At 35.8% G+C, this 15,786-nt stretch overlaps 1 protein-coding gene across 1 annotated transcript; it reads left to right on the forward strand.

Moving 5' to 3' along the window:
• The first annotated feature begins 382 nt into the window (after positions 1 to 382).
• Positions 383 to 15,367, forward strand: LOC103705337 (vacuolar-sorting receptor 1-like). The gene is made up of 12 exons (XM_039127464.1): positions 383 to 875; positions 5,433 to 6,125; positions 6,404 to 6,492; positions 6,656 to 6,725; positions 6,793 to 6,876; positions 6,984 to 7,060; positions 7,135 to 7,216; positions 13,317 to 13,399; positions 13,552 to 13,618; positions 13,956 to 14,084; positions 14,172 to 14,281; positions 14,914 to 15,367. The coding sequence occupies exons 1-12, from the start codon at positions 560 to 562 to the stop codon at positions 15,013 to 15,015; spliced, it is 1,902 nt and encodes a 633-aa protein (XP_038983392.1). The 5' UTR covers positions 383 to 559; the 3' UTR covers positions 15,016 to 15,367.
• Positions 15,368 to 15,786: the final 419 nt, after the last annotated feature.

Consider the following 15,786-nt stretch of genomic DNA (forward strand, 5'->3'; position numbering starts at 1 on the left):
ACAGATAGAGACAAGCAAACATAACGAGTAAATTTTTTATTAATAAACAAGGACACCAATTCTAAAGAGCACCATTATTACTAATAACTAGGAAAATTTTATATTAATAAACAAGATATCAGGGATTTACATGCAAAACAATTTAAGAAACAACTATAAATAAAATATTTGAAATAAAAAAAATCCAGGCCTTTTACCTTCAACATGCCCAAAACGTGAGTCACGGACGGTGGGCCAGACCGAACCCATAAACTCGCGAGGATCAACTCCCAAGACCCGTTTTCAACTCCGACGACCAAAAGTGATAACAACAAACGGTTAGGATGAAAACATCCACCCAAATCTCCGTGCTACTTAAGTAACGAAGAAAGAAGAAACCAGCTCCAGTACGCCTTTTCTCCCTCGCTCCCTCCCTCCCTCCCTCCCACGCCTCCCCCCTCGGGCTCCCAAAACTCTCTGTTTTCGATCAAAACCCTCTGTTTTCGATCCACGCCAATCTCTTTTAATTATCTTGTTCCCATCGCTCTACTTCTCTCCGGCTTCGGTTGGGTCGGGGAAGATGGGCCGATCGGACGGGCTCCTCCTAGGGTTTCTCTTCGCGGTTTGGGGGCTGGGGCTGGGGTTTTTGGCCTTGCCGGCGGCGGGGAGGTTCGTGGTAGAGAAGAACAGCCTGATGGTGACCTCGCCGTCCGAGATTCGGGGGAAGCACGACAGCGCCATCGGCAACTTCGGAATCCCGCAGTACGGCGGGAGCATGGCGGGCACGGTGGTGTACCCCAAGACCAACAACTACGCCTGCAAGGAGTTCTCGGCTTCGGATTTGTTCAAGCCCAAGCCGGGGGCGCTCCCCAACTTTCTTCTTATCGATCGTGGAGGTAAGCCTTTCCGATTCCCTAGTGTTCTCGAAAAGGAACGGTTGAAGTGCGAATCTTGTACAGATTTCTGTTGGCATTCAATTTGCTGCTTTTAAAAGCACAGGCTTTTCTTTAGCGGTTGAAAGGCATAAACTTTGGATTGGAAAGATGTGCATGAACTGTAATATGATGGGGTGACACTTATTTGATGTTCCATGATAACTGCGGTTAATTTATATATGCTGAGTTTGCCCCCCTCTTTTTGATGTTTGATTTGATTGAATTTTCCTGGAAGTTTGTTTATTAGGAAGTTGGTATCCAAATCAACTTTTAGCTGGCGAAGTGACCTGCAACAGATGGAAGTTGCATGGAGTGATTTTTACTGTTGCATTAGGTTGTTTGTGGACTAAAGACCTTGTCAATCAACATAGGATTTATTTTTTTTTTCTTTTGATGCAAAAGATTGTGGGTGGGGGGGTGGAGTGGTACCTGAACATAAAATGCTTAGGTTACTTAATATTGTGAACAAATAACACATAAGGGTACTGGATAGATATTACATTTGTCTTCCATTTATTTGTAGGAGTTTCCATTAGAGGCACTGAATCACATGTCATGCCAGCATTTGTTAGTTCACAACCTACATATCATACTGTTCTAAATAGTCATGTGATTTGAACTGAAAGGCATAACCATGCATGTAACTATACTAACCATATGATTGAGAAAATTGTCCCTTGTGACAACTCAAGAATGGATATTTTTTTGATATATTTATGTATCTAAGCCGAACAATTTATTCATCAAAAAAAGAAGATTAAGTAATGGGTGGTTCAAGTTAAATGAATGAGATATCTAGAGACACTATAAGGTCCATTTACTAGCATCATGCAAGATGGATTATGTGTGCTTGTGGATAGGTACCTAAACTAAAAAAAACTTTGGTGGCATCTTGATATTTTTGGGAATTTTGCTAAAAGTAGCAATAGGAAAGTGAGAGCTTGTAAGTTCAAAGATTATCAAAGAGATGAATAGATCCTTTAAGCAGCACGGAATTCTGGGGAGAGGAGGGGGAACTTGGAGTGTTAATTCATATTATTTATTTATTTATTTTTAAATACTGGGTTTTAGGAGGATTTTTCTGTGATCTCAAGTAGGTTATATGAATCAGTAATATAAAACCTGTTTGAGAAAGATTAGTAGGTTTTATTGTCCATTGATTAGGTTTCTGATTTTCTGTTGACCTGCTAAAGTGGTTTACCTTTACAGCTATCTTAGCCTTGAGTTGACTTTGTTACTCCTCTAGGAAGGGTTGAGCCCAAGCTTCATTTTTTTCCAAAAAAATATTACAGGTGGTTTGTAATTCCGATATCAATTGTTAGTGGGAAGTGGGCGTGCATCAAGAAATTGGAAAACTCAATCAGTGTTTTGCTTAGAAACCTTAGATATGTGAAGAGCAAGTTGAAGGAATTGGGGATTGGATGTGCTTAAGATGTCAATGGAATTTGAAGTATAAATTTTCAGAACATTTGCAATTTTGGCATTAAGGTGAGATGCAGGAAATATTAGATTTGAACAGACCCAAAAGGGAGGAACTATTGATTTGAAAAGAGAGTAAAAGTGACCTAAAGAGGAAAAAAAATGCTTTGAGGCTTAAATCAAAGTTAATTTAGCTTATAGTGAGAGAGAGTGAAATTGAATGTTAAAGTGGTGAACAAAGGATCATGGTATTCAGAAATATATTTGCTTAGATATAGAGAAAGGGGTGTTAAGCTATAATTCTTGAGATGAGGGGACAACAGTGAGAGAGAGGATTTTACGGCAGAATAGATGAAAGATGCATGTTCCATACTTTAGGAGAAGAAAGTCCCTAAATGGCTATACCCTTGTTGCCTAATCCAGAACTCTACATAATATGAAAGGCAAAGTGATGAATCTTCTTAACCTTTTAACAAAGAATTTCCCTTAAAAGAATTTTTGTGCTGCTTAATATTCTCTTGAAAGGAAGAAGTCATGGATAGGAAGGATGATCGACCAATATGTTAGGCGGTGTTTGGCATCAATTTCAATTTCAATTTCTTACAAGCTAAAAATCTTTGTTTTTTTTTTCTTTCTGAAAACTGAAAACCCAAAACTTGTTTGGTAGTCACTAATTGCATTTGCTGGCGGTGGTGGTGTTGGAGACAATGGTGACAGCCACTGGTTAGTGGCCAATGGTCAATCGATGGTGGGGGTGGTGACAAGTGGGGGGTGACAAGGTTGGTGATAATGGAGGCAATGGTGGTTATGGGTGGGTTCAGTTTTCAAAAGCTTTGAAACTAGAATTTTAGTTTCTGCAATTTCTAGTATCTGAGAAAGAGTTTTCAAAAAACTGAAAATAGAAATTGGGTTACTAATCATCATTTTTGCCTCACTTTCTTTTTCTTGAAAAACTGAAAATTAGAAATGCGAAGTGATGCCAAACAGGGCCTTAGTTAAGCAAAGTGTTTTAAAGAGGTTGAGAAGGAGTTTGGGTCTGTGAAAGAAATTTCCCTTTGTTGAAGTTAGGTGCATGGGTAACAAGTTTCTACCCACTCACGGTTGCATTACTGCTCAAGTCAATAAAGGCAAGGTTGGTTTCTGTTGCGGAAGTGACCCTCATAGAGAATGATTGATTCATGAAAAAAATAGTTTTGGACAGAGATGACTAAGGTGGATGATGAACAATTGTTATGACATCTTCCTTCCGTGAGCTTGTTGATGACCCATCCACAGGTTTCTTTTGCAAAATGATCCCATTTCCTCTTCATTTTCTTTAATGTGGTCTCTACAATGTTCATTAACTTAATTTCATTGTGCTCGAGGGGGGAAGAGTTAAAGAAAATCTTGTAACAGGAGCTTTATGATTGCAAGGACATTCAAGTATCTTACATGTAAATCCAAATAGTGCCCGCATCTTCGTGAGGATTATCGTTCATAATTTTGGATATTGGGAAGGAACGGGTAACGCCATATATTATGCAAATGGTGGTTGAAATATGTTATTGGGAAGAAAGGCTTGTAAGACATTGGTATATAGGAGCATATGAATGGATTGGCATTCGGTGGTTTTATAAAATATGTCATGAGAAAAGAAATCTAGAAGTGGAATTGAGCACAAGATGGGGAAGCATGATAGGGTAAATTTGGCTTGACCGATAATGCGTCTAGTTCTCCTTGACATCATTTGCCCCTAAGCTATTATCTACTATGCTAATCCTTGGGCGAAGGCTTGAGATGATTGGTCGATGGCGTTTATAGTATAATGTGTAGATATTCTCAAGAGAGATCTTAGTCGGATAAATGAGGTGGGAAAAAATTGCTGCATTTTCTTTGATGAAGACTGGTGAGGGAAGAACAATTCTTGTATGTGGAGACAGGATATTAGGCCAACTCCACTGGTTTTTGGTGTTGAAAAGTTGCTCCTTGGTTTTATGAGCTTGATTTCTAACAATTGAGGTCGGCTCCTTGGTTGTCTGGAAAGATCAAATATCATGACTAGAAGTTGTAAAAATCTGCTTAATCCTTACATGGATCCTTCTTAACTTGGTGGTCTGCTAATGTGCTCCATAATTGACCTCATGGTGAGAAAGGCTTGGATGATGATGTAATGGTGTCTACTATCCCAATTTGGAAGGAGTCACATGTGTATTATCTCTTTGTTCTCCGTATGGTGGTACAGCATCTATTTTGTTTGGTTGTTACCAGTTAGACTCCTTTTATTAGCTTATTGGTCTAGAGGCTTGCAGTTTCCTAATGTTCTTTTGCCTTTTCCTTTGCTGTTATTTTTCATCTTATCATGAAGGCGGTGGAACTACCTTTTGATATCTAGTAACACCGACTTAATTTTTTCAATTAAAAAGATTAGGTCAGTCTATAACATCTGAACAAATAATTGCATGTGACAAAATTATTAACACCCCAATTCTTTGTTAAAAGTCTTTTAGAACATTTTTAACATGCCTTGGAGTTGCAATTCACTTCAAGAAGGACTAGGTTAAGTTGTCAAAGTTGGAAAATCATCCAAAAAATTAGTCTATATTTATAATCATGAATTTATCTAAAAAAAGTCATTATTTTATTGCCATGAACTCATTTTTCTCATATAAATTTAATGTTTATCATCATCTAATGCACTAATATTTCATAAGCATTTTTAAAAGAAATATTTTAAAAAATAAATCTTAGATTCTAGATTTAGTATAAATTTCCAATTAATGCAGTCGTGTGGAAAAACAGGTTTATGTGGATTTCAAGCAAAAAAAGGGATTAAAGAATTAGCTTTTCCTTTCATAAGTAACTTAGCATTGTCTTGTGGTATGTATTCCATATTCCATATTCCATTAGATATTGGCGATGCACACTGATATTTTGCAATATAATTAAGCTGTGGCTCTATGTAATATTGATATTCAGTAACCCCCAAAGCTGGTAGACATCATCCTGTGCTGCATATCACCTTTACATATTTTAACCCAAGTTTAAATGCTAACAAGTTTTTTCTTTTCAAAGGTGTTTCCTGTGTATTATATTTGTATTGATTACTCTATTCTTTGACAGAATGTCTTTTTGCTAAGAAGGTTTGGAATGCTCAGAATGCTGGTGCCTCGGCAGTGCTTGTTGTCGATGACAAGGATGAACCACTGATTACAATGGATCTGCCTCGAGAGGATGATGAAGCTGCAAAATATATTCAGAACATAACAATTCCCTCTGCACTCATTGATAAAAATTTTGGTGAAAAGTTAAAGAAGGCTGTTCGTAGTGGTGAAATGGTCAATGTGAACCTTGACTGGAGAGAAGCTGTTCCACATCCAGATGATCGTGTGGAGTATGAGTTATGGACTAATAGCAATGATGAGTGTGGGCCTAAATGCAACATGCTGATGGATTTTATAAAGGAATTTAAGGGTGCAGCTCAACTACTTGAGAAAGGTGGTTACAGTCAGTTTACACCCCATTATATAACATGGTATTGTCCTCAGCCATTCATTTTTAGTAAACAGTGCAAGTCCCAGTGCATCAATCATGGGAGGTATTGTGCACCTGATCCTGAGCAGGATTTCAGCACTGGTTATGAAGGAAAGGATGTGGTTGTTGAAAACCTGAGACAGCTCTGTGTGTTCAAAGTTGCAAATGAAAGTAAAAAACCCTGGATCTGGTGGGATTATGTGACTGATTTTCACATTAGGTGCCCGATGAAGGAGAAAAGATATAACAAGGAGTGTGCTGATGCTGTTATCAAGTCATTAGGTTGGTTTATTTTCGAAGTTGACTAATATAATTTAATTGGTCTGACTTAACATGATAGGGAGGTGCTATAATTCCAGTTCTATTATTATGCCTAAAAAATCCTCTTTCATACTTCGCATATGAAAATATATCTAAGATGGTCTGATATGTTAGAGCACTAGGTTTGCTATGGTGTGTGACACCATGAATGTAAATTGGGTAGCAATTTCCATTACAATATCTAAAAGCATCAATTTATCGGTTAGTAGGACAATTATAATATTCTTACATTTAAGCAGGGCTAGATGTCAAGAAGATAGAAAAGTGCATGGGAGATACAAATGCAGATTCTGAGAATCCAATTTTGAAAATGGAGCAAGATGCCCAGGTCAGTATTTCATTATGTATTTGGTAGATTGATCTGTCAAATCTGTTATGAACTTATGATGAATTTCATACTCTGAAATTGATGCCTATATAATTCATTCTGAGTTTGTATTGCTAATTAAATTCCCCACCTAAATGTTAGACAATGAAAATTATTTGCACAGGTTGGAAAAGGTTCGAGGGGAGATGTTACCATATTGCCTACTCTTATTGTTAATAATCGACAATATCGAGGTTGGTCTTGGATACATTATTTATCTAATTTTTAGGCTATTACTGGTGCTAACATATAAAATTGCAGGAAAATTAGAGAAAAAAGCTGTCTTGAAAGCTACTTGTGCTGGCTTTGAGGAAACTACTGAGCCAGCTGTTTGTTTAAGTGATGGTAGGATCCCACAGCTGCCAAGTTATTTTAAAAATGTTTTTCCATTAACGTTGTAAAATTTTATATTTGAAGCATAGGTTTCTTATTTGTATATGCTTTCAATACAGATATACAAACAAATGAATGCCTGGACAATAATGGTGGATGCTGGCAAGATAAAGCCTCCAACTTCACTGCCTGCAAGGTTTCAAGTGCTTAAGTGTATAGTTCACATGCTTCTGGTTGTTTCTCTGTCCTAATGGCCGGATTGCCTTTCAGGACACATTCCGTGGCAGAGTTTGCGAGTGTCCGGTGGTTGATGGTGTTCGTTTTAAGGGTGATGGTTATAGCCATTGTGAAGGTGATCTTTTTTTTTCTCTCCACATCTTAATTGAAGTCTAACATTTTAAATCCCAGTAATATGCTTGAGTAATCAATCCTATATCATTTGGACATCATCATCATCATTTTATTTTCATGAGCGAGTGCTTATCAAAGCAAAACCAAGTTTATGTAAAAAATTCATGTTATACTGGGGTTACAATCTATGGGTTTAATTGATAGGCAACTTTTAAGTTCACAAAGATATTACCTTACTGTTTCTGTTGCATCTTTTGATCACTTTTTCATTTCTTTCTTGGTATTTGAATGTATCAATCAGCTGCTGGTGCATGCTAAATGAAACTGATTATCTCCTGAAAAGGGATACTCTCATTTTGCACAGCTGATTGGTGGTACTTTGTTGAATTCGTGCATTTCTTTTCTAGCTTGTAAACTGATCAGTATAAACCATACACGATGTGCCTATGAACTCATAAAACAGAAAAAAATCTTCCAAAAATAACTAAGGGCCTGCTTGGTATTCCTTTTGTTTTCTATTTCGGTTTTCAAAAACCGAAGAGGAAAATGAACTAGATTCAAAAGCTTGTATGATGAAACCCTGTTGTTTTCTTGAATTGTTTGTAAACTCTTTGGACCTTTTGGTAGCAAAGAGTTATTGCTTTAAAACAAAGAATGAAACTAAAAGCAAGGAACAACAGAAGTTTTGTTCAAATGCTACCTTCAAAATCAATCTCCATGCGATATTTGACTATTTTGTAGAGAAACCAAAACAAAAAAAGAACAAGAATACCAAACAGACCCAAAATATTGTACTATGAAGAATTCCCAGAGGCATAAATTGTCCAACCTCAACCTTTATGAAATTGAAACTACTCAAGCCAGATACTCTGAGGTTGTACATTTTATATACAATATTTCTGCTGTTATTTACGTTTATATGTGGTTCTATTGAAGCACAAATTAATTACAGAGCACTTGGTAATGATTCTAGATGTTTTAGAGCCTTTGGGTTTGAGAAAGGGTATATTTGTTGGAGAATTAGTGTTTTGAGGTATCAAGATCTGTTATATTTATTGAAGAATAAAAAGATGGTTAAAGGGTATATTGCAACTTATTGAAATTGTGCATCTCAAATCTAATAATAAACAGTATGTGATGCTCAAGTATATGTTTACCCATAACAGTTGGAGCTCATTTCTATGTTTGGAGCAAGGGAGAAAGGAGGCGGAGCAATGACAATTAACTAAGATCCTACCAATGCAAAATGACAAAACTTATGTTCAGCCTTTTGATAAGCTAGTTATAATGCACGTGCAAATGCACATGGTTGCTAGTAAAGATTTAGATATATGACAAATTTTAAAAAGATGTTAGTATGGATTATGTGCTAATATACCAAAGTCTTTGGTCGGAGGGCAGGAAAGAACTTGTTTTTGCTAATCAGCAAAACAAAAGTGACAAAAAGTGGACTCCAACAAAGCACTATCTGCCAAGCTGTTATGGACATTGAAACCAGAGGAGAGAGGGCTTTGGAGAGATACTCATGGGGATGGCAAGAAAAAAGGATCAATGTGTAAAGGATTTTTTATGTTATATTCTTAATGTTCATGGGCTTAAGTTTTTCTATGACCAACGAATCATTATGAAATTGAATTTTGAAGTATATGGGACTCTTTTAATGCATAGAGTCATGGCAATCCCAAGTTGAGGAGAGTTTTTCCCTTGGCCTCTTTTCTAGAGTCCATCAGCATTAGGATCCTTCTTGTAGAAGTTCAGCATGATAAACTTCTAAAAGAGATATTTAATTAGGCTTATAATGAGAATTGAAAACTTGGAAAACATGGCCACTTTTATATAGTGGTAGGATAACTCATCTTTTCTGACAGTCTAAAATGCCTAAAAGTTACAATTCAAATGCTTTGCAGGTTTCTGCAAAATGCATCAAGTGGTCACAGAACCACTTCAGTAGTGCAACACATAAACCAGTGGATATTTGTCAGTTCTGGTTGAAGAAACGACACTAATCTCAGAAACATCCGAACCAACCAAAGAGCTGTAACTTATTGTCAGTCAACCTTATGATTATCAACTAACAGATCAAGTGAAAAAATGAAGTGGAAAAAGAGATTAGATGATCTTGTGGAATAGAAAAGCAAGTATATGGTGATCTAGTGCTTAATTGATGCTGATACTTGGCATATTTATACGGCCAACTGCCATTCTGGGCTTGCCTCTGTTTCAAGGAGTAAGAGTCCTCATCAAATGAGTGAATGTAAGCCCCTTCTCTCATCAAGTCAAAATTGAGACGATACAAAGGGATTTTGAGCCCAAAATAGGTAGGACAAGAGGAGGAAGTGAGAGAGAATAAAGGAGCAATATGCAGGACTAATTGGGGATGGTCTGCAATGTTTGCGAGGAACTACAGGAAGGATCTAATTAGGGTTAGGTCTAACATTGCTCACTATCCCAAACATATATATGGACATCAGTGATCGATCTTTGAGACGAAGGGCAAGTAGATGGTCAGATTGATCCAACCTAATGTTTGGTGATTGGAAAGGATAGGAGAAACAATGTTCTAAAACAAGGTTTGCCGAACCTATACCATGTGCCGTACCGGTCGCTGACCTATACGGTATGACATGGTGTACTGATCATCTGATAAGTATTCCATTTTCTTTTTTTTCTTTTTTTCATTTTTTTAGTTTTTTAATTTATTTTTATTTTTAGTATTATTTTTATCATTATGATTGATTGATTTAGTATTTTGATGTTGTTTTATGTCTTTTTTGTCATCAAATGGACTTGAAGTACAATTAAAGTACTTATATTTGAATATACATATAATATAACAAATGGAGTCTCTTTAATGGACTTAAAGTATAAAATATGTACCGATATCTAAAATTTTGTTGAATGTCTATGATGTCCAATTAGTTTTGGCGCAAACTAGATGCAGATTTTTTTAAAGCTTTGTTTTGGTGTTAGCTATTATATTGTTGTCATTTTTTTATTTATTCAAGTACGTAAGCTATGTAGTGTCAATTTTGAATTGTTTTTCTTTTCTTGAGTTGAAAGAGGGGATAGATAATAAATATAACATTTGACAGGCCAAGGCTTCTGAGAAGGCCTTTATTGTGTGTGTCACAAAGATTATTTTGAATTATAGCGCATTTCAAAAGAATGATATTTTTACATAAAATAAATACATCTCATAATTACATCAAGGTTGCGAATTGGCTCAATTGGTAATATCACTGGGTGTTGGATTCCAGTAACCTAGGTTTGAGCCTGCCCCCATGCTGATTTTGGTCAATCTTCCTCCTATCACAATTTTTCAAGAAATAAAAATGATAGAAAAATCCATAGCTATATGCATTTGATTCAATAGCCCCTTCACCTCAAATATATGAGAAAGTAATTCCTAAAACAAATGTACTTGGGGGTTTACTAAAACATAAAGAAAACTATGTGATTGTTCTATGCACTTAAAAGGCTCCACGTCTACTAAATATATTGTTTTTAACAATTAAAGTCAAGAAGTAATAGCACTGTAATTGATATTATTCTTCAAGAAAGCAGAAATATTATTGTAACTGGAAATAAAACTTTCAGGAAGGCAATAAAACTGGCAATCTGTTCTCAAACTTCGTTTAGCCTCTTGGAAAGACTTAGCTCCTCCTTAAAAGGCCTCAGCACATTCCTCCCTTATGTTTAAAATTGCATTTCATTTTCTTTTTTCTATGTTTCTGAGATTCTGCTCCGAAACTTTTGTAACCTTCATTCCCTTACTGAAGTTTGGTGGAGTGCTTACTTCATTTTCTATTAAAAAAAGAAATAATTTAGCCTAAAACTTGTCGAAACTATGCAATAAATAATATGTATCAAGGTTTGCCGAACCAGTACTAGAACCCGTATCGGTTAGCGAACAGCTCGGTACGGTATCAGTTCGGTATCATACCGACACGGTATGCCAAGGCATGCCAATTCTGAATTGACACGCCAAATCTTTTTTAAAGCTTTTTAAGTTTGATTTATTGGTAATTATTTTTTTTCATTTTTTCAATCATTTTAAGTATAATTTAATGTTTTTTGATTTTTTTTAATGTTTCTATGATTCCGACATAACCTAAATGATGCATCTTGTTGTTTTAAAATGGTACAAAATATAAAATGATTAGTGAGATGTTGCATGCTACAAGAAGCAACATGAAGTATCCTAAAATCAATTAATGTGATACAAAATACAAAATGATACAATCAATTACATATATTTAAAGTACAATATACATATTGATATTTAAAATCTCGTTGGGTGGAAATGCTTCTCGTAGATATCCAGATCATTAGCATAATCAGAAGGCATATCAACCCATCCCTCTAACTAAACAACATTGTAGTCTTGTACACTCATCCTATAAAGAACGCACTCTGGATTATAAGAATATATCGCTGAAGTTCTAGCTCTGAGAGATGTCCTTTGGCTGATAATACGGCTATGGAGGAGCCCATCCGAATATGCCAGCAGCAAAATTTGACCTCTAAGATGCTTCGGGCTACGTAGGATAGTTGCCATCGGAAGACAATGCCTCAGACGTACCATATCCATATCCGTATCTATATAGGTCATAGGTGCAGCGCCTATGGCTGCGGATGATAGGATCTAATATACAGCCACCACCTCTACCGACAGCCTTCCTAACTGAGGAAGTTCTTCTGAACTCTAGATCGCAAAACTGGAGCCCGACACGTAGTGTGAGGGCCCAAATCGAGCCATATGTCTGGCCACCTCATCCTGCTGCCACTGATCATCTAGGCTTGTCTGAATGACAACCAGGATCTGTCTCATCATCTGGAGCACACGCCTCATCTGATTTTCTGGAGTGATAGAAAGGGCTCTGCCGCTCGGCAGTCCATCTCCAGCTTCTTGGAAACCCTCTACTTTGCTACTTTAAAATGAATGAAATGCTTCATCAGCAGCATTTCCGGTACATAGATACGTCGGGATAACTACCAGCTAGGTACTACTTCAACCTGGTTATCCTTCCACCATTGAACTATATGTTGCACTAGTTGCACTTCCAATGGTGCCAACTCAAGAGCATTTACCCATGATCCCAACCAATGTGTCGCTCTAGCCTCTTTCTTTAATAGTTCCATTCTTGCAGATTTATCAAGTAACTCGGTTTATCAATTATTTTAAAATAGCAAAATGTTATGATGATTAAAAAATATTTTTTACTTTAGAAAATACATCTAACTTATCTAATATATGGTACTAATTTTTCATATTTTTTGATTTATTTATATATTTTTAATAATTTTTAAATTTAAAAATATGTTTAAATACTATAAATTTTTTAAAAAAATTTACTTCAGAAAATACTTCTAAAATATGTAATACGTACTACTAATTTTTTTTTATTTTTTTATATTTATTATATATTTTTAATTATTTTTAATATAAAAATATTTTTAAAATATAAATATTTTAAAAAAATATTTTGAGCTCGGATCCATGTAGATATATATAGATTCTTGGTGAAATAAATATATATATATATATATATATATATATATATATATATATATATATAGTTTTGAATTTCTCTTCTTCCATATGTCTTTTGTTCACCTTCCTTACACTGACGCTTGAGGATCACCTCCCAAACAAGGACACCTTTGACCCAGGACATGGATTCATTCCCCCACAAGATTTTTCCAGAAAATCTAAAATTATTTCAGATTTAAACATGAAAAAATGGATCTGAGCCTAATTTCTCATTCAATCATCTCAAACTTTTCTGCAGCAGAATGGCTATTATGAAAATTACTTAATGTTGTTATATTGCAATGTAACATGTTTCTAACAGCCATTGATTCTTTGTTATACACATTAGAGCATAACTCTTGTACCCAGAAACTATTTGAATGGCAATTAAATGCCATAATGATGGTAGTTGTAGAGGCTGGAAAACTTGAAGTCAGGTGATTAATTGGAGGAAATCTCTTATAGCGTACATCCTTATAATAGAAAATAACAGCTATCCTCTTTTTTGGATGCATGATTTCTCCATTCTACACTGTGACGCCTTTTAATTAACTCCACTTCTCTGCAGCAATTGGTCCAGGAAGGTGCAGGATAAATAATGGAGGTTGTTGGCAGGAAACACGTGAGGGCAAGACCATCTCTGCTTGTCAGGTTGGTTCAGAGAGCTCTAGGTTGCAAAATACTGTTAATCAAATGCAGGGTTTAGGGACAGTGACTGATCAATTTTCATGATGGGCTATTTTTTTCTTTTTTTTCTTTTTTTTGAAGTGATTTCAGCAAATTCATGTTCTTGGTGTGTACAGGATGCTGGAGACAGCAAGTGCAAGTGCCCCACTGGATTCAAAGGAAATGGTACGAAAACTTGTGAAGGTAAGATGCTCAGTTGACTACTATTCATTACAATATGTTGTATCAGATAATATATATATATATATATATATAATTTAAATATATATGTGTATATACATATGTATATGTATACCTATATGTAGGTATCTATGTATATGTATGGATGTATAGTATATGTATGTATATTGCAGTCTTTCTTGCGGAAAACAATGCTCAAAATCAAGTAAATTTATTTGCTTCACACCTCAAGTAATCATTTCAGCGTTTAATATTGCAAAAATAAATTTTCCTATATGTCAGATGGCAAAACCCTGACAAATTCTTCGCCCTATGTAACCATTTCATTTCTCATCCGCAGATATTGATGAATGCAAGGAGAAGACAGCATGTCAGTGCCTTGAATGTAGCTGCAAAAATACGTGGGGAAGTTATGAGTGCACGTGTAGTGATGGCCTTTTGTACATGAGGGAACAGGACATTTGCATAAGTGAGATTTGTAATTTAGCATATTAGTATATACTCACATCCTGGTAAAACTGTATTATTTGATATTGTTTGGATGGTTTATATGCAGGTGACAGTGCAAGTATGGCCAAGGCAACATGGATTGCTTTTTGGGTGATCCTAATACTCTCGGCTTTTGCTGCTTTGGGAGCATATATTGTGTATAAATATAGATTAAGAGTAAGTTCATAATAACCGGTCCATTATATTTAAATTGATTAATTTTGAAGTGGAGATTTTGTTCGATGTCTCTCTTTGGCTGATAGTTTGTGGTCAATAAAATTAGATGCAGTTCACCATATCAAATCTGTCCTTTATACTTTATATGAACTATTTCATCTAGAAAACCTCAAATTGGCATTTAATTGTTTGCCTTGGCTTAAACTGAATAGAAGGAAGGTTTTCCTATCTGCCAATTAGAGTGGAGTAGATTTAGAAGCCATCGTTGTGCAAAGGTGGCTTAGGATCTCGTGTGAAACCACGGAAGTTCTGCCGATATCACATTTTGGGCATAAAATCATTCATTTCTGACATTTAACATCTTTAGAATCAAGTAACTGCAAGTTAGTATGTCTGTGCTTCATTTTTTTAATGAATTTATTGGCACGATCTTGCTTCCAATAGCTGAAACTTTCTCCCTGCCTCCATTTTCTTGACACCCACTGAAAAGTTTGACGAGTCTCTGAGAATTGTTGTATATAACATCCCCCCTACTACATTGCTTTGACTTTTTGCTCATCTGAAAATTGTTGCTTTTAGGCTATCTATTTTGATAATTCTTGACTCTGCATACCTTTTGCTTTTCCTTGCAGTCATACATGGACTCGGAGATCAGAGCTATTATGGCACAGTACATGCCACTGGACAGTCAAGGAGAGGTCCCAAATCATACCCATGAAGAAGATCGTGTCTGAAATGGAGGTTTGGTTTTCATGAAGAAGTACCTACTTATTCACTCTCTGCCCCTGCGAGAAAGATATAGAGGGCTTGGTGGACAAATAAAAGATGAAAGAGAGGAATGCCTTCGTAGGATGGATTGAGCGTTGTAAAGATCTTTAATTTTGATCAAGACAGTACATGTATAGGTTTTTGTGCACATCATATCCCAAATCTTACTTGTAGTTTGATAACATAGCCAAAAGCATGAATGCTCAACAGAAATTGTGCTTGGTGGTATGATGGCCTTTTTAGTTCATACGGCGATAGACCAGCATGACAATATTCTAATATTTTTTTTATTTATATGATTGTTCCTTGGTTGCATGAGCTGGAATTACAATATAGATTCTTATTCTTATCAGCACAAGACATTTATAAATTCTGGACTTAATCATCTCTATATATGTGATTTGACAACATAATTTATGGAAAAATTCTAGAGATGGTGCTCCATAGGATGGTTTCTTATTTCATACGTGTTGCCAGTGTACAAGTTTAAATTGCAACTAGTAAAGTAGATCAGTAGATTTTCCTGCTTGCTGACTACACATGTGGTTTTCATTGGTAATCTCTTGTCGGAATTTGTCTTGGCGAATAATCTGGCATCATGTTCAAAGGATGCTCGTTCATAAATTTTACTCTAAAGCTGACCTCTATTCCATGTGAGGGCTTGGAATCGTAATGGTTGCCCTCCTCTCTCTCTCTCTCTTTCTCACCCCTTCACCCACGTTAATGTTCTTTTTAGG

The sequence above is a fragment of the Phoenix dactylifera genome, chromosome 6, assembly GCF_009389715.1.
Source record: "Phoenix dactylifera cultivar Barhee BC4 chromosome 6, palm_55x_up_171113_PBpolish2nd_filt_p, whole genome shotgun sequence".
NCBI classification, from domain to species: domain Eukaryota; kingdom Viridiplantae; phylum Streptophyta; class Magnoliopsida; order Arecales; family Arecaceae; genus Phoenix; species Phoenix dactylifera.

Coding starts and splice junctions, on each gene's coding strand:
- LOC103705337 (XM_039127464.1), top strand. CDS start 560: ATGGGCCGATCGGACGGGCTCCTCCTAGGGTTTCTCTTCGCGGTTTGG. Junction 14,085..14,171: donor GGAACAGGACATTTGCATAA/GTGAGATTTGTA, acceptor GTTTATATGCAG/GTGACAGTGCAAGTATGGCC. Junction 14,282..14,913: donor TGTATAAATATAGATTAAGA/GTAAGTTCATAA, acceptor TTTTCCTTGCAG/TCATACATGGACTCGGAGAT.